Genomic DNA, 27158 nt, shown 5'->3' with positions numbered 1-27158 from the left:
GCGAAGGCGGAGAGAGGTTTCTTCGCCCCCGTCCGCCCTGTCCCCTCAGCCGCCGCCCGGCCGCTTCCTCTCAGCCCAGAGGGCGGCCGCTCGCGCCGAGATCTCGCGATGCTTCGGTCCCCGAGATCTCGTGAGGCTTCGCCTCGTTCCGCCCCCTCTCGCGGCGCTCCCGCCCGGGGGCGGGGACTCGCGCCCGCGGGGCGGGGCCGGCGCGCAAGGCTTCGCCCCGCCCCTCTGGTCGTCGTTACGTCATCACAAGGCACCCGGCTGCTCGAAGGCCCCGCGGGGGCTTCGATGGCGGCGTCGCGCTTTTAGGGCTGCCGGCGGCCGCCTGTAAACTGCGCCACCGCCGTGGCGGAGGCTCCTAAAATTCCCCGGTGGGCGCGGAGAGGAAGCGGGGGGTGCGCGTTGGCCTCCCTTGCGGGGAGCGGCGGGGTCTGGTAGGGCCTCGGTGGGTCGCGCCGCCCGGCGGGCGTGCCCGGCTCAGGGTGCCGGCAATGCCTGGCTCCCGGGCGGCGGCGGCGCCTCGGCGGCGGCGGCTCCCGGGCTGAGCGGCGGCTCCGGGCCCGCCCGCACCCTCCCCGCGGCGCTCCCCCGCCTCCCCGCGGGGCCCCGGACCCCCCCTCGGCCCGCCCGGCCGGGGATGAGGCGGTGCGGCGGTGGCACAAAGGCTCCTCCGGGGCTGCCCGTCGCTTAGCGCGGCCCAGCGCCCCCGGACCGGCCCCGCCGCCGCCCCCGGCGCCCCTCGCCGCCTCCCTCCCTTCTGCCTCGGCCTCCGCTCTCCCTCGCTGGGGACGGGCCGGCGGCTCCCGCTCCCCGCCCAGCCACCCGTAGCCCCGCGGGAGGATGTCGGAGGATCCCGAGATGGACAAGATGATCAAGGTAGGCGGGAGGCAGCGGGTCCCCTGCCTGGCCAGGGGAGGTGGCAGCCCGGGCAGGGCCCTGAGGCCCGGCGGGGCCAGGTCCCCCCTTCTCGGGCTGAGGCTCTACTCCTCGCTGCCCCTCCGCCGGGACGCGGCTGCCTTCGGGCTCCGGTGTGGAGCGCCAGGCACCGGGCAGGGAAATGGGAGCTGCAGACAGACGGGCTTCCACGGGATCCGGCCTCGGGGGATCGGTGCTGAGACTCTGGGGAGCAGAACCGGGAGCCGGGGTCTCTGCTTCACAGCAGTCCCTGGCTGTGGAGGCAATGCTGTTGCCTCAGTCCATCTCAGAGTTCCTGTTCGGATGCTGTCATGAAAACAAATCTGGCGTGTGGGATGTTTGTGTTTTGAGTGGTGGTGGAGGAGCTGAACAGATTCAGATTTCTTTTTTTACAACGAGAATCAGTGTGTGAGCTTAGCGCTTCCCGGTGAATCCTGCTGTGACCTGGCGGAGCGGATTTCCCGAAGAAGCTGGGGAAACCCTTTTGGGATAAATTGCAAAGCATTTGCTGTCACAGACTCTGGATGCCTTCAAAAATGCTTACTTTAAAAAGATGAGTGGATTTCTTAAGGATGTAGGTAAAATGACCATGTATCTTGGCATTTGCCACCTTTCCTTGGCCCTGCTGTCTACTGCTGTGGGATTTGTCTTTACAAAGCTCATTGGGGGCAAAAATCAATGCAAGAGAAGTAGCAACACAGTCTTGTGTTGTTGAAATCTGGATTGATTTAAAATATGTGGGTCTTGCCTTTTGAACTAAAAAAGCCCAAAGTAGAAGGAAATCTAAGCACTGTGTTCAGGCAACTCAGGTTGTAATTAAGCTGCGAGATCAGGTATCGAAATTGTATACTGTCTCTTCCTGCTTCATTATCAGGCTTTGTAGGTGAAGTAGCTATCCAGGAAGCTGTCAAAGAGGTTTTTCAAGTATTTCTGTGGTATTTCTTGTGAAGGTGAAGATCTACATCAGAGCCGAAGCAGTTGTGTAAGTGTAGGGACAGTCCCGTATCTGCTCCTGCCCCTCAGAACCACACCCCTTGGAGTGGTTCTGACTGAGAATGGATTCTGGGCAAATCTTTTAGGTTATAGGCATTGTCTGAATCGAGAATACAATTTAGTACTTTTATATATTATGCTGATTTTTCTGATACTCAAATACTTAGTTATTGTTCAAGTTTGATTGGTTTTCACCTGCGTCTGCAGGTTTAAGGTCTGTGATTCAAGATAGCAATCGCTGTTTGAGGCAAACTAGCTGGGGCTGAAAGGCTGTGTGTTGGAGCAGTGGTGGTGAAGTAGCGCTGGTTGTTGGCATTTCACTTGCTGAATACGTGGAGTTTGTCCAAGCAGCAGTCTGGATACTTGTAATTGACTGTAGTGAGTATGCATCACTCTTAAAATACCTTCTTTCAAACCTTTTCCCGTTGGTATTCAGCGGAAACTGAGAAGCGCCCGAGCTTTCCCCCGTGCAGTCCTGATGCATGTCTAACTCCGTCTGAAAGCAGTTTGCTGGAGATCAAACTAGGAGAAGTCTCAGAGTGCCGCGTTGCAGGCTGTCAGCGTCCCAGACTGGTGACTGCATGGGAGGGTGCTCCAGCTGTTGTTTTAGGTACCCCGAGCTTGCTGAAAGCGAATTGTGCTGTTGAAGAGAACTCAACTCTCAAAGTTTGTGTGAAACTTCTTTGTCATTGAATACATTTCAGATTAGTTTAATCCCTTTGCCCCCTGGAAATTAATATAAGGAGTGATCAGAAGTTTAAAGCTCCTTTCACAGTAGGAACAAAAAGGTTTACTGTAAGAAATTGCACCACTGCAGTTTTGAGTTTTGGTTTGGTTTTTTTTTTTTTTTTTTTTTTTAAGCGCTCTGTCTGGCACTCTTCTGCCTCCTCTGTTCCCAGACGCAGCAAATCAGTTCCAGCTGACCTGTCAGCCAGTCTACAAGTTCAGTGCTGTGCAGCAGAGCTACTGTAAGGCATTTTATTCTCCAGATGTGGGGCTAAGTACAGGATACCGTACCCTCTGCTGCCTGCATCCACAGCACCTTAATCTAAATGAAGAGGCAAGGCATTTAGGCTCACCAGTTGAAATAGATTTTGATATTTTCAGAGTGCAGTATTATATCTGTACATTTTAAATATTTCACGCTGTTTGAGTGTTTTAAACTCCTGTTGATTTGCAGCTATGTAGTCTTGGTGCTAGATTTGGAGCTCCTGTTTCTGAACTAGGAGGTGTAAGCAATTTTGTACATTGATGGACATCAAAATTCTCAAATACTGTATTTCATATCATTTGGAAATGGTGAATAGTGTTTCTCGATCGCTAGATTATTAATTTTTACTTCTAAGTTGTAAAGCTGCTTTGGAATGAAGATTGGAATCCAAATAAAAATGCAGAAAACAAAAATGTTGGCTTTTTATTTAAAGCACTGGCAAATATGCAGAATATGAAAGAGGAACTTAATTTTTATTAAAAAAGGACTTATTTGTAGTTGTTGACCTTGTCTGTCAGGAGTTGAGAACTATCAGATCTTATTCCCACTTCATTTGATTCATAGATCACAGGCTTTCCAATTCCTAATCAGCTTCTCATTTCCACTCATTCAGCTGGAACGGAGCAAGCTGTCTCTGCGCCACCGCAGAAGTGGCACGAGGCAGCAGAAACCGTTTAGTCAAGACTGTGCTTGTATGTGGAGACAGCATCTCTTTTTACACCAACCTGTGCCGTTGAAAGGGTGGGGTAAGCGTTGAGCCAGCCAGGCCCTTCTTTGGTTTTGGAACAGGAGCAGCAGACTTCAAAGCTCTATATAAAAAAAAAAAAAATAACGAAGAATTGCTATCACTTAATCACGAAGTTGCTCCAGAGTATTTTGGCATTTGCTTCTCCAGTTCGGTGGTTTGACTTTCTTCAAAACACTAAGCGTGATCCTGAAGGTGTGCTGAGGAGGTACTTGCCAGTTCAGAGAAACGCTTTCTCTGCTCATTAATCCTCCTCTAAAATTGTGTTTTCATTCCAACTATGATGCCTTCGATTCTCGGTATCTGAATATCAGGCAAATTAAATTAGTTTTTCCCTAATACACTTCTCACACGTGAAATTTATGTTAGTTGAATTGATAAGGAAGTTTTTTTGTCCTTCTACTTGAAAACAACAAACCGTGCGTGATCCACTATGCTTTTCTTCCCTTTTCGTTTGAAACCCTTCATAAAACTTCTCGTTAACTGTAACTTTTTCCTTTACAGCTTTCGCGCTAGTCACTTATGATTTATGTCATACCCGCTCCAGACTCCGTTAAAAAGCAATTTTTCCTTTCATGTCTGTCTTTTTGCGCTCTCTAATCCCTTAAATATCAGCTTTCCTCCCTTGCTTTGTTTTCTGTTCCTGTGGCTTGGGGTCTGGCTCCAGCCTGGCAGGAGCGTTAATCCATGGCTATTGTCGCAGGGGCTGACAGCCAGGTTAGGGGCTGCCCTTTTCAATACCTTGGTTGAGAGCACGAGTGTTCTCAGTTTTCTCATGGTTTGTAGAGTGAGCCATTCCTGAAATGCTGTGTGTTTTGAATCAAAGTTAACAGAAGGGGAAAATCTGGTCCGAATAAAGTCGCTTTGCGAGCGGTGCGCTCCTCCATTTGTTTTCGGTGTATTTGGGAAGTATTTTACCTCCTTGCTTGCGCTTCTCCGCTGCTAGGTTTTGTTACCACCTCCTTTTCTTGCAGTTTATCAGAAAGCGGGGCTTTCTGAAGGATTAACATAGGTAGCAGCATTCATAAAAGAACAAAGGCAGGTTTTCATGGCGTGTTTTACTTTGGCTTGTATTTGCCCACAGCATTTTCACCGTGCAGCCCTGCTCTGTCGTTAGGTCACTGTCTGTGGAGCAGCACGTGGCAGCGGCGTTAATCAAGATGCTGCGCGCTGAAGCTTCGTTTGCATCCCGCCTTGTGACATGTTTAAGCATGATAGCACCCAAGCTGTGTCATAACACAACCAAACCCTGTTTGTATGGATTTGGACAAAGGGATTATAAACACGAGCCTGGTTCATTATCAGACAAGCTAAAACTAGTCATGCAGGGTTTAATTTACAGGGTAATGGTTCCAAAGGTTTCAAAACCCTAAGAAAGCAGCAAAATAATTTTCCATTGTAGTGTATGACCAAAACTTACATAATAACGTTGAAATAGGGCTCTTGTGTTCAATTGTGATTGATCATTTATAGGTAGGAAGCTGGATTTTAAAGTCAGGGGAAAAATGCCCTTGATACACTTTCTGTATTAAAGGTGCAAGACCTCATTTACTGTTCTCAATAATCCTGTTTCAAAATGTGGGGGTGAGCAGTCTCAGCTGCACAGAAATCATTTTAAATTGAGATATATTATTATGTCAGCATTTGTATTTATGTTTAATTTTCCTAGGTGAAGCAAAACTCCAAACCCCGACTCTCTCTGCTCAGGTATCTTGCAGATCAGGTCTGCTGAGCTGGTTTTTTTGGAAGGGATGTAGTGATTAATTATATACTTTTTTTTTTTTTTTTACTCTCTTTTCCCTCCCCCTGCTCCTTCTTGAATAGGAAACCTCCATTTTAGAGGAGTACAACATTAACTGGACTCAGAAGCTGGGAGCTGGGATCAGTGGTCCTGTTAGGTAAGACAATACACCTGGGGATCTGTACGTAATCTCAGCCTGTTTCATTAGCTGTGGAGAAGTGAGTATGTATTGTAATTGTGATGTGATATATGGAAGCCTCTCTTTATAAACAAATAAATGTCTCTGTACTCCCTGCGGGTGGCAGCTGATGTGCGAGAGAGGTATTGTCTTTTATGGGATATGTTTGAAGTAAAAACTCTCCTCGCCTCTCTGCCTTGCCCTGTCTCACTGCCGGATTCCCCAAGCAAAGCAGGAACGGGGGGTGGCTGTGAAATGGTGGCAGCAGAAAATTTACTGGGACACCTTTGTCCTTTTGATACTAGTAGTGTCAGTGCGGTGCAAAGGTCGCTGCTCCCGTCTACGGTATCATCACTTGGGGCATCAGCACTGTGCGGCCGTTAGCTATTTTTACCAGCTATTTTTTCACATCATCATGTGAGGCCAAAGCAGATAGCGCCATGAGCGCTGCATCTCATACCAGACTTGCCCATTGTGAATTTCTAACCCCTGCAGGAACCGGACGCTTTCTGTAAAACAAAACATACGTTCCCTTTTCAACTAGAACTCTCCCTTCTGGGACCAGGAATTTTCGCAAGCACTGGAAAACAAATGTCTGTGCCTCTCTGTTTCTGGACGCTTGGCAGGACGATTGTCTATCGCCACCATTTATCTTCCTGTCCAAGCAATTGTTTCTCCTCATTCATTTTCTGTTGCTGTGTTGCCTCTGATCTTTATTTAAATATCCCTTTGTCTTTTTATTCTTCTAGCTGCCTGTTAATATGTGGGCCCTTCCCTCTGACGCAGTTCAATTGTTAATGTTAAATGGGGGAAGAAGAGAAAAAAACATGTGCGGCACAGTTGGTGGCCTTGCTAAAACAAGGCTTTCCATTCAGAAACGCTTTATTTATTGCAGGCTCCACCCTCCGTTGGAGATATTCAGACTGCCACTGTGTGGTTTGGGTTTTTTTCATCAGAAGTCTCTCTTCAGGCTGAATGTCCAGAGTGCATTCGGCTTGTCTGCAGTAACCCATTGCTCTGAAGTACTTTTTCTGCATTGCTGAAAATATAACTTTGTGTTAGATGTTTCCGCATAACGTGTTAGATTGTTGTGGAAGGCTGAAAACTGAGGCCTTCAAGCTGGGACGTGGTGACAGGTGCCCAGTATATTCCAGCTTGCGGGCATTCCTGTTCATTCCCATGTGGACAGCAAACTCGTAACTACAGATCAATTGCTTGAAGTGTCTCTTTAACATTCTTGCTGACTGAATAATTTTATTGCTGTAATACTAGAGTCTGCGTGAAAAAATCCTCTCAAGAACGCTTTGCACTGAAAATTCTTCTTGATCGTCCAAAAGCTAGAAATGAGGTATAGTTCCTGTTTATACTGTCTGCCTTCTGACACACCGCAAAGTCTTGCCCTTTTGGTGAATCGTTGTAATGTTTTTTAATTAAAAAAAAAAAAAAAAAAAAAGAGAGTGTTCCGCAGGTCTTGCTGGGCAAGATTCCTTGGGTTTGATCCTCTAGCCTTGCTGTGCTCGGCTTCTAGAGGATGAGGTGGTGGGTGAAACAGGGTCTTCCAAACACTGAGTTTACTGTAGGTGTTAGCTGTGTATGTACAAGTGTGATTTATAGAGATAGAACGTTCTCCCTATGTCCCGTATAACGTAACATGAATAGATGAGAACCGATTTTGTTTCCATACATCTCACTCTTGGATGTCACTACTCTAAGAATGCTTCAAGTTGCACTCTAAATGGTATGGGTTTGTCTGTGCACAAGAAACTCGATAAGCTCACTGATGCCGTTTGTGACTTACTGTGGGTGGCAAGAGCGTGCCAAGGTACCAAACTGTCAGTCTGTTGAAAATGATGGGCAGTCATTCAAGTTGTCATGAAAGTGAAAGAAGCGATAATTGTCCTCAAGGCTGAGGCAACTTCCATTTCTTCTTGAAGAGTAAATGTTAATGAGCAAATTCTCATTTAAAATTCCCAGCGGGGGAAAAAAAATATACAGAGAGCATCAAGCCTTGACTTGATTTAGCAGTCCAGGTAGCTTTAAACTGGGGAAAATTCCTTAGGTTCCTGGTTCAGAAAGTCGGAACAGGAGATGAGGCTTCACATCTTTTGAGTGCTAGATCTTGAGGCTGTAAAAGGAGCCAAATTATGGCATTTCAAGTTTTATTCATGAATTTTCGGTTTCAATCATATCTCTATTGCTGCTTGAAAGCTAGTTCTAGCTTTAAATATATTTTAAAATCCCAAAGAAATTAAAGATTGGGCTTTTTCTGGAACTGTGCTGGGTTTGATTCCATGGTTTGTAACAAGCAGATTGGCAACGTATGATCATTTTGTCCTGCACGGTCCAAGTAGTGTAATGGCTCTTGGTCACTCACATGAACGCTTGTAGGCATTTCTTATTTTTTGACTAGTTAAAGTGGCACGGGATGGGCGCTGAGCACAGCTGGCAGCGCAGGGGTTCGTGTGTGCCGTAGTTTTGGGGGCAGAGGGAGGAGCAGAACCGGTCAGGTGCGTGTCACTGTGTACAGTAACGTTTCTTCCCTTCTCTTCAAGGTACGTCTGCACATGATGTGTGCAACACATCCAAATATTGTTCAAATTATTGAAGTTTATGCTAACAGTGTGCAGTTCCCACATGAATCCAGCCCAAGGTAAGATTACATAGGGTGATTCATTCCCACAGCTTGCTTTCCATGTTTAGGCCAAGGTATAGTGGAGTTTGCTTTTTTTTTTTTTTAATCACAGCGTGACCAAAATGAATATTTATAGGGTGTTCCAGATATGATATTTATACTTCAGACTAAGCAACGCTTGCTTTTTCCCCCGTCAATGCCAAGACCTTTGCATATTTAAATGAATTTGCGTCCTTCACTACTGGTCTTGAATACATCTTCATTTCTTAGGTTTTTTTTTTATTGGTTCAGTCTGTGATACCTGCATTGTCTGAGAGAGTGTATTAGCTTCTAGCTACTGTCCTGCTTTGATATTGCTTTATTGCCTTGAATTGTAACCGCCGAGCCTCCTTCTGCTTTCAAAGCACTGTTAAAGCAGGATTGGAGCTGTGACTTTTGTTGCAACCTAGAAGTGAGATTGTTTTACGTGTCGGTGGTGCCTGTGAGCCACTGGGAAACTCGGAGTTCCAGTCTTCACTGGGCGGGGGGGGGGAGGGGGAAGAAGGAAGAGAAAATTATTTCTAAAAATACTAGGTTCTGCCCTGTAAACTCTCAGTACATTGTCCTGCTGAAAACGAACACAGCAAAACATGAAGCAGACGTCTTATTTTTCATATATTAATATTGCTTGGGATAAAAACGTTGTCTTCAAATTGGATATTAGTTGAGGAAAAAAAATCAGAGCTGGGAGAATTAGAGAGCTGAGACCTGTCTTAGTCTCAGATGTATCTGATTTTGCTGTGTGGCGAGAAGAACTAGAAGTTAGTTTCTTGAGGCTCTAGCAGTCCTGATCTCCACACTTCCTATTCGTTGTCCTTCATAATTATGTCAATAAACCTGTAAATTAAAACAACGAGGTAGAGTATCCAGACTCAAAAGCATTAAAGATAATTCCTCAACCTTCTGCTTCTAAGTTCCCATGAACATCTTTAGCGCCGAGGCAGATCGGCACGTCTACAAGGATGGGCGCAGACCAGTGTGCACTCTGCTTTACACCAGCTCCAGCCTGGAAGCTCTTTAGCCCGTTTAATGCAAGACTCTACCTGCTGTGTTATTCTTTGAGGGCAGAGTTATACATGGATGCATCTAAATGGCTTCCAGGTCCAAACTGGCTTGCTGATGGAAAGCGTGGGTGGAGCTTGCCTGTGTCTGTCTGAATGCACCCATGTAGACATGTCCACGGTGTTTGTTCCAGCTGGATGTGGGAGCCCAACGTCAAGAGCAAACGGTAGATTCCTGGCTGACAGTGAGTCAGGTTGTGCTGGGAGCCAGAAAATCCTGCAGCTTATGTGCTTAAAGTCAAAATTACGGAACCAAAATAGCTAGAACAACTGTAGAAGATGCAAGTACATGTCTCTCTTCTGGCCTGCGTCAGTAGATATGAAGTATGCATTATTAGCTTAGCAATTCTGTTATTTTTTTATTATTTTTAATATAACAAAATGAAATGCTTTTGAACAGGGCTCGGCTCCTAATTGTAATGGAGATGATGGAAGGGGGAGAGCTATTTCACAGAATCAGCCAGCACCGGCACTTTACTGAGAAGCAAGCAAGCCAAGTAACAAAGCAGGCAAGTTAACACCCATGTATAAGCAAATCCGTGAATGACAATGGCTAAAGTATTTAACAATTTCTTGGGGTGGGGGGGTGGGAAAAAAGGAAGCTAAAATAATCCTCAGTTCTGATCCAATGATCATTGCCTGCTTTGTTATAACCTGACAATGCCGAAGTTTTTTAATAGAAGCAAAGAATTGGAAGGTGTGGGCTAGTTCTGGGTTGGGACCCTGGTGTCTCTGCTGTCCGTAGTGATGGTTTTCCTAACCTGGTCTACAGAACACGTCACCAAAGAGAGCTCTCTTCTTGCACAATCCTCCTGCTGTGTCCCTCACTGTTGTTCTAAAAGTGTTACCTCCAACAGTCCACAGGCTCTCACCAGACCACGCGAGGCTCCTGAGCTCCAGTCTGAGAATCGCTCTTGGCCGTGACACAGACTTGGCGTTTCTCTCGCCTCTTGGGCCGGGTAGCAGACGATAACATACATGTGTCCTGGGCCAGTGGTTTTCAAGCAGGGTTCTGTTATTTGGTTTTATGAAAGTCCTGCCTATCATGGAAGAGAACAAGAGGAATGTACCACTAGAGTGCATGTGTTCTGTGCTGTTTGTTCTGATGTCACTTTTCCCTCACTATTTCTCTAGCCAGCTCAGTCTTGAATGTTGTGCTTTACAGCCTTCACGATATTTATCACTAGAGATTTTGGTGTCCATCAGGCTCTTTGTTGCTTAGCAGTGCATCTGGTGTGCCTAGCTTATATCCTGCTAGAGTGGGCAGGATGACGAAGTAGAAGGGCCTCCATGGGATCCAGTGCGGGGATCCCCAGTGTCAGGTCCTCTCAGTTCTGGGGTGAACTTGTTCCCTTTCACTGTCAAGCTGTTGGATGACTTGTGGTGCCCAGTCAGGAAGCTTGGATTAATGGGGAGGTTGCAGGAAAGAGAATATGGCTCTATGTTGGGATAGCCTTTCTAGGGAGCTGCAGCATGGGACCAGCAGGTTCCTGTTAAGGAACCACAACCCAGAAGAACCTTGCTGTCAGAATGGCTGAGCTCTTCTGCATGGCAAATGGCATCATGGCATGAAGCCAAGGGCTGGAGTTGCCTTCGTTTGCTTCTTGCAGAGGTTATATTGGCATTCCAAATGAAAGATACATGAACTGTAGGTGAGAGGCTACACTAGAGATACTAACAGTAAATGTCCTGCTCCCACACCAGTGATCGCTGCAGTGAATAAAGGAAAGAAAACATGAGACAAGAAATTACAGCGTTTGTTGTAGATTGACATGACTTTATGAATATATCCATATCCCGATCACTTGCTTCTCCTGAAGCTGGGGAGATAGTGTCTGGTACTGAGCAAAAACGAGGGCCAAATCATTTAATCTTAATTATCTGTCTTGTGCTTTGACTTGTTTCTAATTAAATGGTGATTGTGTTGTTACCTTTTTGGCTCCATCCAGCAAAGAAATTAGGTGGAAGTACACAGTTATTCTTGACGGTTTGTTTTCATGTCCTTTGGGCCATTTGATTTTTGTCAATGCAAAGCATTCTCCAGGATTAACATGTTAGGGAAGTCTTTAGAAAATATACCAAAGACAAGACTTTGAATTGGATTCTGACTTTGTGTACACTTAAGTTATTCATGTGTCAAGTAACTCTTTAATGTTTATACAGATGAACTTTGAAAGCAATGCTAAAGTCTTATTCTTCCCTCTGGTGGTTCTTCATCACTGTCGAATTAAGGGTCTTAGTTCCTTGTACCCAGTAATAGTTAAAACCTTGTCACAAAGCTGCCCCGTTTTATCTGGGAATGTGTTTGTATTTGTTTCTGAGCTAAGTTAACACTGAAGTTGTCTTGTCACAGTAATTTGCATCTTATAAGGACTCAGCGCTTCACCCAGGGTAGGGTTTGGGGTAGGATCCTACAGAAGCCAATGGGAATACTTTCAAATAAAGGGCCGTGTGGCTCTGCCTTACTTTTGTTGCAGTAATGCTGTTGAAGTAGTTATGCTTTGGTTTTCTTTAAATGAATTGCACTTTCAAATGTACACTCTGAGCTTTCATGGCTGGGTTACTGGTTTCTAAACCACAGCAGGGTAAGAACCTGTCTTTGAAAGAATCAAGTAACGCATTTCTGTGTAGTATCATATGAAATGAGTAAATTGCCGACAATACCACCAAGAATTAAAGAATAAAACTGCCTGAATGTTGACTCTTAAGTCGGTAACAAGTGCAATAAAATATTCACTGGAATATTGAAGCAGGAACTCGCTGTTGAGCACTAAACAGAAGGTAATTGCTGGAGTGCGTGCAAGCAAGTTGAGTTACCCTGTAGGCCTAGCACAGCATGTGAAAGGACACTGTTGTGATCTGTTTCACTTCTGGAGGCGTTAATAACGCCCCGAGTTAGTCAAACTGAAATGGTTGGGAAGCCCAGTACAACTTAGCTTTTATTTTCTCTTTGCCTCGAGTGAAAAGAAAACAATAGGTTGGTGGGTTCCATTTCCCGATCGTTGCTTCGCAGCGCTATTGCATAGTATGGCCTGGCTTGTCTTAACTCAGAATTCTACACAAGTGGATTTAAAATATTTGGGGTCTAAGCTATGTTGGCAATGTCCTTTTTAAAGCTAATATAACTGTCCAGCCTAACGGAGGAGTTCTGTAATTGTAGTTGATTTATTGTGCCCTTTTTCAGATAGCTTTGGCTTTGCAGCATTGCCACTCACTAAACATTGCACATAGAGACCTCAAGCCTGAGAATCTCCTCTTCAAGGATAACTCTCTGGTAAGATGAAGACTTGGTGTTCTTTGTTTACTGCTGAATTCTGTAAAATGGCCCAATGATGATTTTCAGAATGGCTGTAAAATGACATTAATGCAGTGTTTTGGTGACAAAAATTGATGACCTTTTTCGGCTTCGTGCTTTTCCATACTCTGATCTGCTTGGAGTGCGGGCTGTCCGTGTTGTTGCTGTTAAATATGGGTCAGGGACTCCACCTCAACATAGAATCCTGCCCCGTTTCCTCCCCATGCGTCATCATGATGTTTTAACATGCAGTACAGGTTCTTTGACCGACATCTGTAGCACTTGCCTGTTTCTTTCTTCTCCTGCTCTTAACCACCCTGCATATGCAGTGGCCTCCCTACAATGTGCTTGGTGCTTCCCAAAGCTTAGAGGAGGACTGCTTTTGACCCAGAGCACCCAGGAAAACAAAAATGATGGTTTCAAAGATCACTTTATGACCTTTTAACTGCTTTGTGGAATGGTAAGGGTTTAAATACAAAAGAGGAATAAGTGTGGCAAAGGTAAGATGAGTACAAGGCAAGAAGGATGTATTAGAAAACTTGATACAATGAGATTTTGTAATGAAACCTCTTCTCGTCATTTTAGGATGCGCCTGTTAAATTGTGTGACTTTGGATTTGCCAAAGTAGACCAAGGTGACTTGATGACACCGCAGTTCACTCCATATTACGTAGCACCTCAGGTAACGAACGATTACGGTTCTAGGCTAAAGGGCAATAATTATCTTTATTGCCTGTGCCTCCATAACCATGTCATTTTAAAAGCCGTTGCTGTCCTACTGAGTACTTCTGTGTGCAGGAATCTTGAGTATAGTAGCCACCTTTCAAGATGGAGTGCCACTGTGATTAGAGCAATGTAGATAAATCATGAGACAAATTTCCCAGACTGTGTTCATAGCCCTGACTTATTGCTGAAGCCTCCTGACTCTCCCAGGCTTGACTCCCACTGGTGAGATGACTCCAGGATTTTGACAATTGGCCTTTAACCGTATTAAAGCGGTTGGTTTGGAAAAGCTCCTGCTTTGCAATCCTTCTTCCAGCTCAGGCTCATTCAAGATGACGTTAAAAAGGGCTATGCTGAAACAATAAGGTTCTGTAAAGGCAATTACTCGTAAGGAGGGTGGTGCCGGTGGGTGATCTGTTCACCTTGGCCTGGCCCCTGTGTCAAGACATAACCTATAGTTCCGGACAGGCTGTTTTTTGTAGTGCTGCTTTCCCTGCTCTCTTTTGTGCTTTGTGTTGGAGTCTTGAAGGAAATTAAAAGAAAACTTCAGGTAGATACTTAATTGCAGAACTGGGCATGTCGGCAGCCTTTAATGACTAGAAAGAGCAATTGCAGAGATCAGACCATGCAGCCACAGTCGAGTGCCCTCAAAATGCCTCCTTAGCTGGAGCCTGCTGGTGAAGGGCCATGTGCATTCCAGACAGGGCTTTTTAAAACAAGTGAACTACTAAACCTGTAAAAAGCTTTTCTTGAGCGTATTTAAACTGAGATTTTTGTAAGAACCCAGATTTTTGTAAGAACCCAGGAACACAGATTTGATCAGTGAGGGACAAGTTTGATTTGATTTGCTCATGGGAGAGGCTTTGGAGCTAGGGTTACACCCCAAACACAGTTTAAGTTCTAGTTGCAAAGCATGGAAGTGTTAGAGTTTCTTAACAGGTGTGAGCTATTGATTGAATTCAGGCAAAACGGGAGTTTTCATCCAGAGCAGCAAAATGGTTAAGCTGAAATTTTCCCCCATGTAGAAAGTTCCACTCTTAGGAAGAATAGTTTGAATTTGGCAAAGTCTTCAGTAGCTGGAATAAGTCCACTGAATGGAAAAGCATCAGGCATCTTTGGCATAGGTATTGCTGTTTGTGGTGCCAGTAAATGGGATGTATTTTGCCTTTTTTTTTTTTTTTTTTTTTTGTTCCCCCCTCTCATCGCACCAGGTATTGGAGGCACAAAGACGACATCAGAAAGAAAAATCTGGTATTATCCCCACCTCTCCAACACCTTACACTTATAACAAGGTAAGTTATGAAATAGTCCACGAGTCAGTATCTTTAAAGCACAGCGTCTTCCCCACCCTCGCCCCTCGGTGTGTCTGCTGTAGAAGTAGTCTACAGATGAAGTTAATCACCTAAGGCAATAAAACTTATTGCCCTGAAATTACATGCTTATGGCCAGGAGCAATGAAGTTGTTCTGATCTCTGTGACAGGAATACGTCTGGCTAGCCAAATATCTAACACTGAGTAAAAGCAAGATCTACAGAAAGAAGTAGGAACGGTCCTGTTGCTTGCTGTTTTGGGTACACGTGTATTTTCAGCTGTAAGGAAGTAGTGTCTTTGGGGCTGTATTTCTTATAAGTGTGATTCATTCAGCTTTTCTAAAAGAGAGTGACCAGATAGACAGTGGTATTTCTCCTCTAAAATGTATCGGGTTCAGACCAGGTTTCATTCAGTTGAACTGGGAAACTAGAAGATAACAATCTGTGCAGGTCGCTGTGTTTCTCGGTTTAGAAGTGACACGCTGAAAGGTGCTGCTGGCTCTGCATTCTTTCTGATGGAGCGAATAAAGAAACGCACACTTGGTCCAAGCCTAATTAATGATCCTCTAATTAAAGGAAAAATATAACAAACACTGTTAAGGGGAGCACTAAATATTGATTTTGGAGAGAGTGGAATGATTCTGCTGCAGTGTGACCGTGTGGGAAGTTCTTTCACTTCCACAGGAGGCTGGTTCAAAGGAATCCCCTTTTCTGCTGTCAGCCGGAGTTTCTGGATATGCAAAGCCCTGTTTAGGCTGTCTTCTTCAGGCAGCTGTGGCGGTGCCTTGTCTGTATCGGGGATCTCCTGCAAGATGGCCAGTGGTGTATTGTGTGGTCCATAGCAGTAGCCATTGGCAATAACAATTGCTGCTGGAGTCTTGGCAAAGTTACGACTGAAAGTGCCCTTGAAAGGTTGTAATCCTTTTTGGTCATTCCAAAACATTTTCCTGTGTATCATTATCACCGTCGCCTGCCAGCTTAGCAGTGTTTGAACCACTGAGCGTTTTTCTTTCAGAGTGGCAATTTTGATTAAACTTAGCTGGTTTCTGATGGCAGTGCTAAGTATCTACGCTGATTCCAGCTTCGAGGATGGTTGTTTAACCCACCACGTGCTAGAGGGAGTAGTTCGATATATAGTGTTAGGTTTTAGTAGCCTTCTGTAGAGAGCTAAAGCAAAGACAGAGATAACTTTCACTGAATAGTCCACGTGGGTTTCCTAATCACGAATCTGCTGCCTTCAGGGTTGTGATTGTCTCTTCTCCATCCTGGAGAAACAGCCTGATGATTGAAGCCAGGCATTTCTTATAAACAGAGTTCTTGGACAGGTGCCAATGGTCTTTTCAACACAGAGTTTCTTCTGCCTTCTCTCGTGTGAACCCCAGTCACAGGGAAAGTTGTTTTTAATAAATTTTGAAAATCTCACAGTGCTCAAGAGCTCCACTTCTGTGGATTGAAGCAGATTTACTCTCCAGTAACAGCCTCCTCCAAGGGACCTCCCTCTCTTTTGTTGTAAGAGGGTAGATGCAGTTCCGGAGACACCTGGAAGTGGTTGCTCATGCTCAGTGTTGTTCTTTTTGGTAACAGTTTGGCAGCTGTTTTGTTCTTTAATGAAACAAAGAGCCATGGCAACTGTAGCAAAATATGGGCCATATTCTTGTAGAGAATGGTAGAACCTTGAAAACAGATACCAACTGGAGTATCTCACATACCAACAAGGTTCAGCTGCCTTGATCTTCTGGGATTTACAGTGTGATACAGTGATTTTCTTTTCATGTTTCGTTTAAAGAACTGATCGGTCACTCTGAAGTGCTTTCGGTCACGGTGGTACTAACTGGAAAGGCTGCTGAAAGAAGCAGCCTCATCCTTACGTTGCCAAGTGTGACTCACTGCAAAACCAGCATCTGGCATACGCCTGGTTCCCCGAAATAGACTGTGATAAACTCGCAGGTACGCTGTCCTTCCACAGCAGGTCAGAGCCTGAGTGGAAATGCCTGTGATCCACCTTCATGAACAGCAGCTCTATCCCACAGACTTAAATTGGAGGAAAAAACACATCTTTGATTCCCTGAGTATTTTTATTAAGCTGTGTGTGTATGGGATCAACTGGAAGTGTGTATGTCATGGCTGGAGGGGGTTGACTCTTGAGAAACAGAATCTGGCAGCCATATCCACAAGGAGTTTAGACACCTGTTTCCTACTTACATGCCTAAAGTCCCATTGATTTCATTAGAAATTATCTCCGGTCACCAGAAAAATTATAAGAATTTAGGTACCTAAATTGAAATTGAGATGTCTAGAACCATCTGAGATTGGCTTAAACAACTTGCCAAAAAGCATCCATACGTGGGGTAAATCCTTGGAGTTTCTTTTGTTACAAGCATCCACATCTTTTGTAGAAGCCACAGGTATGATTCAATGATCAGTATGAGCTGAGCTCAGTGTGTTCCCTCCAGAAGGAAGCAGTCTTGCCTTTGAGGGGCCCCTTCCTGGGTCAGTGTTTATCCAGTCAAAAAACAGTTACTGGGGTCAGGGATTCTCTCTTTGCTGAGTTTGTCTGTGCAGCTTCGTGAACACCGGTGCTGTCCCAGAGTAGGCGGTGGAATATACAGCCTGGGGCAGACAAGGTGGTGCTGAGGTTGCTTCAGTTGGCAGCTGCACAGACTTCTGGCTGTGTAAAAGGATTGCAGAACCTCCCCTGTTACCCAGATCTGCCCTTGTGGGGTTTTTTTTTCCACAGTCACCTGAACCTGGCTGGAGTTCAGGCTTCTGCTTACACTTAGCTGTGTGTTCCTGTCCATCCTTGTGCTGGCGTCAACCTTTGGGAGTCCCCTGGAGGACTGATAGGGCTGGAAACCAAGCCAGTAAAAATAAATAATTAGCTTTACAAATGCTAGCGTTGGCACAAAAGAAACATTGGGAATGGATGGTCAGGGTCAGAGCAGGTCCTGCCAGCCCTAGCCTGCACCATACCATAACCAAGTGATAACAGAGCTGTGTCCTTACGGATGTGGTCCAGCAGAAGCTTAAATTGCAGTCTAGGCTGTTACGGTCCTCTTCACTTCTTCCGAGTAGGCTCTATGTTGTGTGACTGCACAGAGATCCAGATGGGGAATAGATTTGGCATTCACCTTCTTTACTGAGCTGGTTTTTGGCTGGATGCGTCTCCTGAACGAACTTGTTCTGTATCACACGGGAGCTAACACTCGTGCGAGGGCTGGGGTGGGAGGGCAGGAGGGAGTGCAGCGTGAGCAGCCCTGAAATGCTGCTCCTGGCTTTCTGAAGCTTCTTCATCTCCCTGGCTTTCAGGACATGAGTTTTTCATTACAGACCTCTCTGATTAAACATCTCTGCTAGTGCGTTTGTTTGGTGGTGTTTCTTTTTTTAGTCTCACATTCTAAAAGATGACTGCATTCTGTTTTATGTTGTGATATTGAGAGACTAGGAATCAAGTACGCTGAGAGATGTAATAAATGCGCAGCTCGCTCACGCCTCTGATGCACTGGCTGTTTCCAAACAATTTACCACTGCGGAGCACAGACGTACAGGAGCACTTTCTGTGAACAAGCTGCTTTTGGCTACTTGAAGTAGTCTAGCTTGGCAACATGGAGTTATCTTGTGCTTACATATTTGCCGTATTTATCCATGAAGGTCTTCAGATGGACCTTTAGGAGGGGGCTGAGCTGTGTTTCTGTTTTCTTAGGGAATCGCGTAGAACTTTTAACATAGCTACACCACCGCTTGCTGCAAATTGCGCCCCAAAGTGATCGTTTCCTTGCTTTCAGAGCTGTGACTTGTGGTCCCTGGGTGTCATTATTTACGTGATGCTGTGTGGATACCCTCCGTTTTACTCCAAACACCATAGTCGGACAATTCCAAAGGACATGCGGAAAAAGATCATGACAGGAAGTTTTGAATTTCCAGAGGAAGAGTGGAGCCAGATCTCAGAAATGGCGAAAGACATTGTGCGAAAGTGAGTCAGTTGAGGAGAATGTTGTATTGCTCTTTGCTTATATTAAGAAATTGGGAAGTCACTTGAAAGTGCCTTGTCACAAAGGCCTTATTTTTCCAAAAGCGGGGGGAATTTTCTGTCACATTCAGCACAAATGAAGTCTCATAAATGTTTTTCTTTCCCTCTCTTTTTATTTTTTTTTTTTCCTCCCCAACTGTTGTGTTCAATTTTTGATGTCTCCTGTCTCTGAAGTTGCTCGAGTGCATTGTGCATTTAGTCCTAATTGGGAATGGGTTCGCTACCTTGCTGCAGAGCAATATAGACAACTGGCTGCCGCATCTGCAAGTGCTCTCTAGACACGTATCTCCTATGATAAAGTTTAAACCCCTGTTCAAATCGGGGGACATCTAGGTAGTGTAATAGGATCTGGTAGATCTGTCCATTAAAGCCCCGTGCACGTCATACACAGTCTAAAAGGGGTCAGGAGAGGCCTGGAAAGGGAGGTTAAGATCTGTCACAAGGTGTCAGACTATGAGATAAGGTTTTGCATTGATATTTTATTCTAAACGCTAATGGAAACTGTTTTCCATGCAGTGCACATCGCTCAATTGCAAATGTTTCAAAGACGGGGATCCCTTAGTCCCGTTTGAAAGCAAGAATGTGGCACTGATGAGGTCCTGACCTCACTTATTTTTTTAAAATGTGAGAGGGACTTACTGCTGTTGGTTGTGTCACCAGAGGAACTGGAAGAATAATAACAGCATATATAGAAAAAAAAAAAAATCAAATCAGTTAAATAATTTTAAACTGTCATGGTCTCCTCTGACGTGCTGTAAAATCTCCACGGACTTAACATTGTTTGGGAAGGGTGCCGGGACCTGTTTATAGCAGTGCAGGAGAGCCCACAACCTTTCACCAAATAAACTGTAGATTATGTTGCAGTGAAACTTCTGCTTATACCAAGGTCAACTCTTTATTTTCACTCAGAAGCTTCACAGTCAAAAGATTTCATTGTCTTTTAAATGGCCATGAAACTCGGCTCACAGAAGGTTGTTACTTGGATTCAGTTGACTTCACCTAATTCTCTCACTAATGTTATCAGGACTCCCTTTCCTGCTTGTCTTTTCCAGCCAGTGAGCCTGAATCTGCGTTTATGGTGGAGGAATACACTTAGACTTTATAGAATTCTAGATAAGTTTACATTTTATTTATGTGGACAGCTATTCATGTGCGGTCTTGCCTCTGGAGGTCATATTTTGCATTCAAGCAGCTGCTTCCTTGCGAGCATGTCGAGCTGATTTCTGACCTCAAGCTTTATGAGCTGGAGCGCTTGATAATAGGTTAGGGCTTTGAAAACCTACGGGAAGGGAATGCAGGGATCTTGGGTCTAGCATCAAAACAGAACTTACCCGTTTGGCAGCATGGCCTCGCAAGTGAAATTTATGAGCTAGCCTGTGGTCCTGCTGACATTTTGTGCAAGTTATTTCCACTTTCTTGGTACATTAAATGATTCTGCTTTGCAGCCAGGGAGCTGATTTAGAGTATTGTCTAAGAAAGTGTGACAAACTCATCAAGTCGTTCTGTTTCTAAATTAGACTCATGGGATAACTTGCCAGCACTTTGTGTGAAATTTTACTTTTTTTTATTAAACAGTTGTGATTATCATGACAAGATGAGTTTGTCTGCAAAATCTCTTTCCAGGGTTTCATTCTAGTAAAATTTAAACCCATGGAGTTTTCAGATATCTCAGAATAAAGTTCCTTCTCGCTTTGAGGTGCTGTAGCCTGCCAAAGTGTCCGTTACTTGATGCTTTTGCAGGGGGAGGAAAGCTAAGGAGTTGCATGGAGTTAATTCATCAAGCAGGTTTCCAACTTTGAAACTTTGCCTTACTTCACCATGCCCAGAGTCCTTGGTTTGAGCATAGACTATTACGTGGATGAGCTCTAGATGTGCATTTCCAGAGAGTGTCGGTCTGGATCACTTCCAGTCCATCTGGAAGATAATTTCCCAGCTGGGAGGATGTGAGTGTAGAGTTCAGCAGAACACAAGTATTACTAAAATGGCCGTCAGCACCTTTCTGTTACACTGAGTTGCTGAGCGTAACTGAACGAGCTGTGATAGCATTAAAATATCACTGCAGCAAGGGTCAGTGAAGCTGGTAGAAAGTCAGACTGCCTTTGGGTCAGCTTAGTGTTTCAGATGTTAGGAGGAGTTTCTTTTTTGGCCCCTCTAATGCTTAGAGATTGCGAAGTGCTCTGATCCCAGATGGAGCAGCACACTGTAAATCAACAAAGACCTCTTTATGGACTGATTGATTCCTCTCCCAGGCTGCTGAAGGTCAAACCTGAGGAACGGCTGACCATTGAAGGTGTGCTGGACCATCCCTGGCTCAACTCCACCGAGGCACTTGATAACATCCTACCCTCTGCCCAGCTGATGATGGACAAGGTCTAAACCTTTTGTTTGATCAAGAATGTTGCATAGGAGAGCTGGGTAGCTCTTGGGTGGTTTGAGTGTTTTCTTTCATATGATAGACATGATCCTTTGTCCTGTTCAGCCCTTGTGAGGTCGGCATGTGTTGTCCCACAGTCGATGGCTGTACTTCCAATCATATCTTGCATAAGGCAAACCGGATTTTTGTTATGCACTACTGAAATAAATAGGATTTTGTTTTGTCCATGGCTAACATTGTCCATATATTGTTCTTTGCTTCACATGAAGCTAATTAAAACATCGAGTGCAATTCTTTTCATTCCAGGCAATGGTTGCAGGGATACAACAGGCTCATGCAGAACAGCTTGCGAACATGAGAATCCAAGACCTCAAAGTCAGTCTCAAACCCCTTCACTCTGTCAACAACCCAATCCTGCGCAAAAGGAAATTACTGGGGTAACTCTAAAGCTATTTCTGAAAGATCGAAGTGTAGGCAGCCGTGATGCACGGAGAATGACTTTAAGCATGTTACAAGTTGACTTGATTGTACCCATGCTCCTGAATTTCTGATTTGGCTGACACACTCTTCGTGCTGACGTGGGTAATACACGCTGAAGTCAAGTGATACTTGCATAATATGTTGTGCCTTCCGAGATGTGCCAGCGAGGGCAGGAAGGAATTATACAGGTAGAGGAACAGGTCTGTTATGAGAAGATGGGTCACACGTTGAGTAAGGTAGGGCAAACTGGGAGAAAGAATTCCAATATTTTTTTCTGATCCTGACATCTATTTACTGAAAAAGTCAGGTAATCTCTCTTTGTTCGGGTTACCTATCTGAAAAATAGGATAATGCATTTTAGGATTACCCTTACTTGAATTAATTTGAAGGAATGTTTATTTTTCTTCGTATTTAAAGTGGTCTCATAATGCAGGACGTTGTTATAATGCATGCTAAATCTAGCTCCCAGTGCCAGCTTTCCAGAGAGTGAAAGAGAGCATTATACTGATGTAGTTCTGCAACGAGTAACGGACTTGAGCTGCATTCCGATTGTAATTGTTTCCTCCTTGTTCTTTTGCAGCACTAAGCCAAAGGATGGTGTTTACATCCATGACCCTGAGAATGGAAGTAACGATTCCAACGTGGCTCTGGAAAAGCTCAGAGATGTGATTGCTCAGTGCATTCTACCACAGGCTGGTAAAGGTTGCCACTTTTAAGAAAGTTACATTCCCAAACGTGCAAGGCACTGACATTTTACTGTGCCTCAAGATCAGTCCCTGTCAGTAATGAGGAAGGATAAAGAAAACTCCTGTTGTCCTAGTCAGTCTCAAGAGGAAAGCATTGTCTGTGGACTGTAATTTTGGTGCATGCCTAATATTGGCGTCAACAGTGACATGTAAAGCTGTTAAAGTAACGTTTGAACAGGAGTGTCTGCTTTCAAACAGATTTCCTAGTTTGCGTGAGGCGAGGAGGAATAACTGCATGAACTGTTTACTGAAGCTCTGAATGTTGCTGCGAGGCAGAATGACAAACCGCCTGTTTATCTTTGTTCTCCTAAATAGGAGAGAATGAAGACGAGAAGCTGAATGAAGTGATGCAGGAGGCGTGGAAGTATAATCGAGAGTGTAAGCTGCTGCGAGACACTCTTCAGAGCTTCAGCTGGAATGGTGAGGAACTCTTTCTCTTCCCTGGGGAATGGTGCTAATGCTGGGTGAAAGAGGGGAAGCAGGGACCTTTTTGTATGGAAAGAAAAACAAATTTCTTGAGTTTGTGTCAGACTGATTTAGATTTTGACACTGTTTAAGCCCATCTGCCAGTATGGGTACTCTAGAAATACCTAGAGGTATTTAAGAAACGTCTAGATTTGACACTTCAGGGCATGCTGTAGTGGCAGAGATTGTAGGTTGGTTGTTTGTGGGGTTTTTTGTTGGTTTGTTTTTTTGTTTGTTTGGTTGCTTGGTTTTTTGTTTGTGGGTTTTTTTTTGTTTTGTTATTTTGGTGTGTGTATGGTTGGACTCGATGATTTCAAAAGTCTTTTCCAACCATGAAGATTCTATGATTCTATGAGGTTGAAATTTCTGCTTAAAATGTCTATTTGAGGCTCAGGGTAGAGTTTTCGAAGGCACCAAGCCACGGAGGAACGTAACAGCACAGATGGATCTTTAGAAACCACTGTAGCTGTTCTGAGCTGGTTTCCTTCCAGCTGCTTATTACCCTCTTTCTGCTGGAGGCTGCTGCTCTCATCCGTGTCAGCGCGACACCTTTTCTGCCCAGTTTGTATAGGGATGGCATTAAAGTAGGCCAGCTGCCGTGAGGCTGTTCGGATGGCTCCGTGACAAAACAAGGTGGCAGAGGGGTCAGCCCCCAGGAGCAGATGCTGATAAATATAAGGGGACCAGGGCATCAGCCAGGTTCACAAGGGCTTGGCTGTGCCTCTTCCCTCATTCTGTTTTTTGTTTGGTTGGTTTTAATTTATGTTTTTAAGTGCTCAATTTTATTTTTTTTTAATGGGACTAGAGGCCATAACTCTTTTTGGTTCCCTTGCAAATGTTGTCCTACATTTCTGTGTGAAGTGTTGTTTTGTGTTCAGACAGTGTATGGCTCCAGCCGTGATTGCTTTCCTCCTTGTGCCCAGCTGACTACTTACTCTTCTCTTTTCAGGCAGAGGATTCACAGATAAAGTGGATCGACTAAAACTGGCAGAAATAGTAAAACAAGTTATCGAAGAGCAGACAAACTCCCATGACTCTCAATAGCTGGAGCTTCTTAATCTTATTTTTTTTACCATTTAAGATTTATTCTTTAACTGTAAAAAGTATTTTTATGTAAATTAATAAATCATAATTATTTCATTAAATTTCCATACTGCTTGAAAATGCTGTATAGTTGTAGATACAAAAAAAAAAATCATTGGTACTGTAATATTTTTTTAAAACTCAGTTCCTCGAGGTATATATGATCACTTATGTACTGTTAATCATGAGTCCCCCAGAATGGGGCAAATTATATTGTTAAAGACCATTCTTTTTCTTAATAACCAGTTGCAGAAGCTGCCTTCCATCTGCTATACGTACAGCCAGCTGCAATGACTATGTATGTGAACAAGACAGCCACAGTTTCCCAACACCCTGCTCAGTGAGTACTTGAAGCAAGTGCTGTGAAGCACAAACTTCATAGCTACCCTTTGCGCCTAAACTCTGAGTCTTTATGTAGAGGCAACTGAATAGCCTTCTGTTTCACTAGATGACCCAGGAGCCACGCTTGGCCTTGACAAGGGCACCAAAGTCCATACGCTTGCTGTATTTTTTCAGTTCGAATCAGTAGCCCTCTTTTTTTCTTCTTCCCCATCTTCCTCGGACCTTCGTTAAGGCTTAGCCCTCTTTCTTCTTCCCCATCTTCCTCAGACCTTTTTTAAGGCTGAATTGGCCATTCAGCATAAAACTCTTCTTTTTATCATATTGTTCCACGGCAGAATAGAAGAATGTTCCAATTACTTATGTACAAGTTATTTTTATTTTCATGGTGGGATCTTCTACAGACAACAATAAGGTCCATTTGCTTTGACCCCAGGTCAGCAGTCGTGTGTGTTCCACCCATGTACTCCGTTCTTTCCTTTCTAGAAGATCCAACACTTGGTTTCAAACTTGTCCTCTTGTTTGAAAGAGGTCATCCTGGCAAGGGTCATAGTGCTGCTGTGTGAATCCACTGGTGATCCTTCTCTTGTGTCACCCTCTGGAGTCCAAGCTCCTCGTCTCTTCGATGCCTTTGAGCCCCTCTGGGGGAGCAACAGATGCAGGGCTGCTCCTTGACACACGTCCTTATGCTGCCTGGACCATCTGCCCAGGGCAGATTCTTACACTAGTCTGGAACATTGGCTCCAAAAGCTGCTTTTTTTTAATTTTAATTAAACAAACAAGTGAAAAGAATCTGTACATATTTCTAGTTTTCTACCTTCTGACGCTTTTCTTTCTTTTGAGACTGGTTGAAGGCTTTTTATAGAGATATTTTGGTACCAAACCCGTGCAGACGTTGAATGAGTTTGGTCTGCAGACTGAAGTGCCAATTCAGGGCTATTAGTAATGACTCTTGAACATTATTGTTGTATTTCATAGCTCATTAATTTTGGGTTTACGTTTACAAACCTGAGCCATGAACCTCCCAATTTACTCTTACGGCAGTCCAGCCTTGTTCTTTTTTTGTCTTTTTTCTATACCAGACTTCCTCGCAACCTTTAGCTTGGATGGCAAACCAGCGTCTGACTCTTTCTATAAAATTTTGTAAGCAGTGATTTCGTTTTTCTACATGAAGGAGATACTTCATTTCCCATCCTTCCTCGGCACCGTGTCAGCTTTCTCGTGACCCTCTTGACAGTTTTCCAATGCCTGATTTATTGCAGAGTGAGAACCACAGTCCCTACTTGACCATCACTTTCTCTGATGGAAACAGGGAGTTTTTGTGCAGGCCAGAGTTGTACCTCTGACACTACATGGAATATTTGTGCACTGACATGTATCGATGACAACTGATTTAGCAAGAGACAAGAGTATTTGTAATTTCTTGATAGTATCAGCAAGTTGGCAGGCCTGATTATATGCATTTTTGTCCTTGCCCTAAATTCTAGGTCATGTCAACATCCACACAATCTTTAAACATGATAGATCATTTTCTATTTAACTTGAAATCCATGGGTTTTTTTTCTGGGAAATCTCATTGGTTTGGAACCTTTAAGTGTGGCAAATATAGAGAAATAAACAAGGATATCACCTTTGTTTGAATGGAAGTGCGAAAAATTCCCCCACGAAAGCTTTTTGTAACTCTGCCTCCGAGGAGGAAGGCACTTGGGCAGTTTCTTGGGAGCCAGAACTTCTTAGCAAAAAATGGATCAGATTGTAGCTACTTCCATAGTCAACGCAGAGCGCAGTCGGCAGGGACTACTGCCACGCCATGGCCTGATGTGATCCAAGCACCTTGTGAGCAACGTGGGGTGTAACACGCTGGGAGCTAGTTTTTCCTCTGGCAGGTTGCTGTAGTGTTAAGGATGAGAGTAGTGAGGGTTTTATGCTGCTGTGTGGGGTCTCCAGGAAATGGTTTCAGCCTGTTTCTGCAGTACCAGTGTGCGTTTGGTACGGTGGGGAGCATCTTGGGGTGCGAGAGCAACTGCTGCTCGCCGACATCCAGGGCAGGTCGGAAATAAGCAGAGGAGATGGATCTGATTTCGTTAGAGGGTCCCTTCTCTCTTCATCCTCCCGTAACTTACACAACAGAATAATTTCAAGCTGTTACTGGTAGTGAGGTGGGTCCATCTGACCGTGAAGTATTTTGGTGTCTGGAGGGAAGTCGAATTTCTAAAGGCTTTTGTGAATAAGGAACTGCTTTTTATGGATTTACTATAGATTTTTATTGTCTGTGGTTAATAAGAATGGCCTGATCCAAAACAGAGGTAGGGAGGGACAGATTAAGAAAACACAATTTGAAGATTCAAGGTCAAATGGTTTTATTTCTATGAGAAAGTTGGTTGTTTTACTCTTTAAAAAGTTACGTTTTAGATCTCAAAATTAAATACACTTTAATGGATTCACTTACATATTTTAAAGTAGTATTTTACTTTCTCCTTCCTGTGTTTTTAATTTTTCAGTTGACATAAATGCAAGATACCTTGTCTTGATTATATAAGGTTTTACTTGGTGATAAATCTACTGATCCTTTATAGCAGACTGTGAATATTGTAAATATCTTGAGATGGAAGGGTCGTGTGGGATCAAAGATGACATTCTTTGTATGAACACTAAAAGGGTATGAGAAAGCTCTGTAGGGTTTTTGTTTGTTTTTTTTAGAATTTTATCTGAAATCATTTGACCTTCTCAAAATTTTATGTATATCTGACTTCTCCTGTGACTTGATTATTTTAAGCTCTATATATATATTAAAAAGTTAGAAGGACTTGACTAGGCGAAAGAGTTTTCGATTGGAAATAGCAACATGTCAAAGTTTTGCTGTCATTACTTCAGGTTTTTCTTTTGGAAATCTGAGTCTGTCCTCATACGCCATGTTTAACTTCTCTGTATTAAAAACGTTTTCATTTCTTCTTTTCAGTGTTACCTGTAATATGTTAGTTTATTTTGGATCAGTATTATATTGTAAATATTACGC

At 44.0% G+C, this 27158-nt stretch overlaps 1 protein-coding gene across 4 annotated transcripts; it reads left to right on the top strand.

Moving 5' to 3' along the window:
* Positions 1-268: 268 nt before the first annotated feature.
* On the top strand, positions 269-26948 carry MAPKAPK5 (MAPK activated protein kinase 5). Of its 4 annotated transcripts, none has more exons than XM_063351482.1 (14): positions 269-882; positions 5475-5548; positions 6842-6917; positions 8122-8219; positions 9702-9810; positions 12486-12575; positions 13182-13277; positions 14530-14610; positions 18411-18598; positions 20905-21025; positions 21336-21466; positions 22090-22205; positions 22571-22675; positions 23670-26948. In XM_063351482.1, exons 1-14 carry the CDS (start codon positions 847-849, stop codon positions 23762-23764), a joined length of 1416 nt encoding a protein of 471 aa, XP_063207552.1. In that variant the 5' UTR covers positions 269-846; the 3' UTR covers positions 23765-26948. The 4 variants fall into 4 exon arrangements, with proteins under 4 accessions (XP_063207552.1, XP_063207551.1, XP_063207553.1 ...); XM_063351481.1 differs by having other exon boundaries at positions 22090-22211; XM_063351483.1 differs by lacking the exon at positions 6842-6917 and having other exon boundaries at positions 867-882; positions 22090-22211.
* The last annotated feature ends 210 nt before the right edge of the window (positions 26949-27158 follow it).

Source organism: Chroicocephalus ridibundus, chromosome 13, assembly GCF_963924245.1.
Source record: "Chroicocephalus ridibundus chromosome 13, bChrRid1.1, whole genome shotgun sequence".
Classification (NCBI taxonomy): Eukaryota; Metazoa; Chordata; class Aves; order Charadriiformes; family Laridae; genus Chroicocephalus; species Chroicocephalus ridibundus.
This window is presented reverse-complemented; position numbering and strand designations above follow the sequence as displayed.

Bases quoted from the DNA above. Each gene is read 5' to 3' on its own strand.
- MAPKAPK5 (XM_063351481.1), top strand. From the start codon at position 847: ATGTCGGAGGATCCCGAGATGGACAAGATGATCAAG. The intron at 8,220-9,701 runs GTAAGATTACAT...GCTTTTGAACAG, and splicing joins CCACATGAATCCAGCCCAAG to GGCTCGGCTCCTAATTGTAA. The intron at 12,576-13,181 runs GTAAGATGAAGA...TCGTCATTTTAG, and splicing joins TCTTCAAGGATAACTCTCTG to GATGCGCCTGTTAAATTGTG.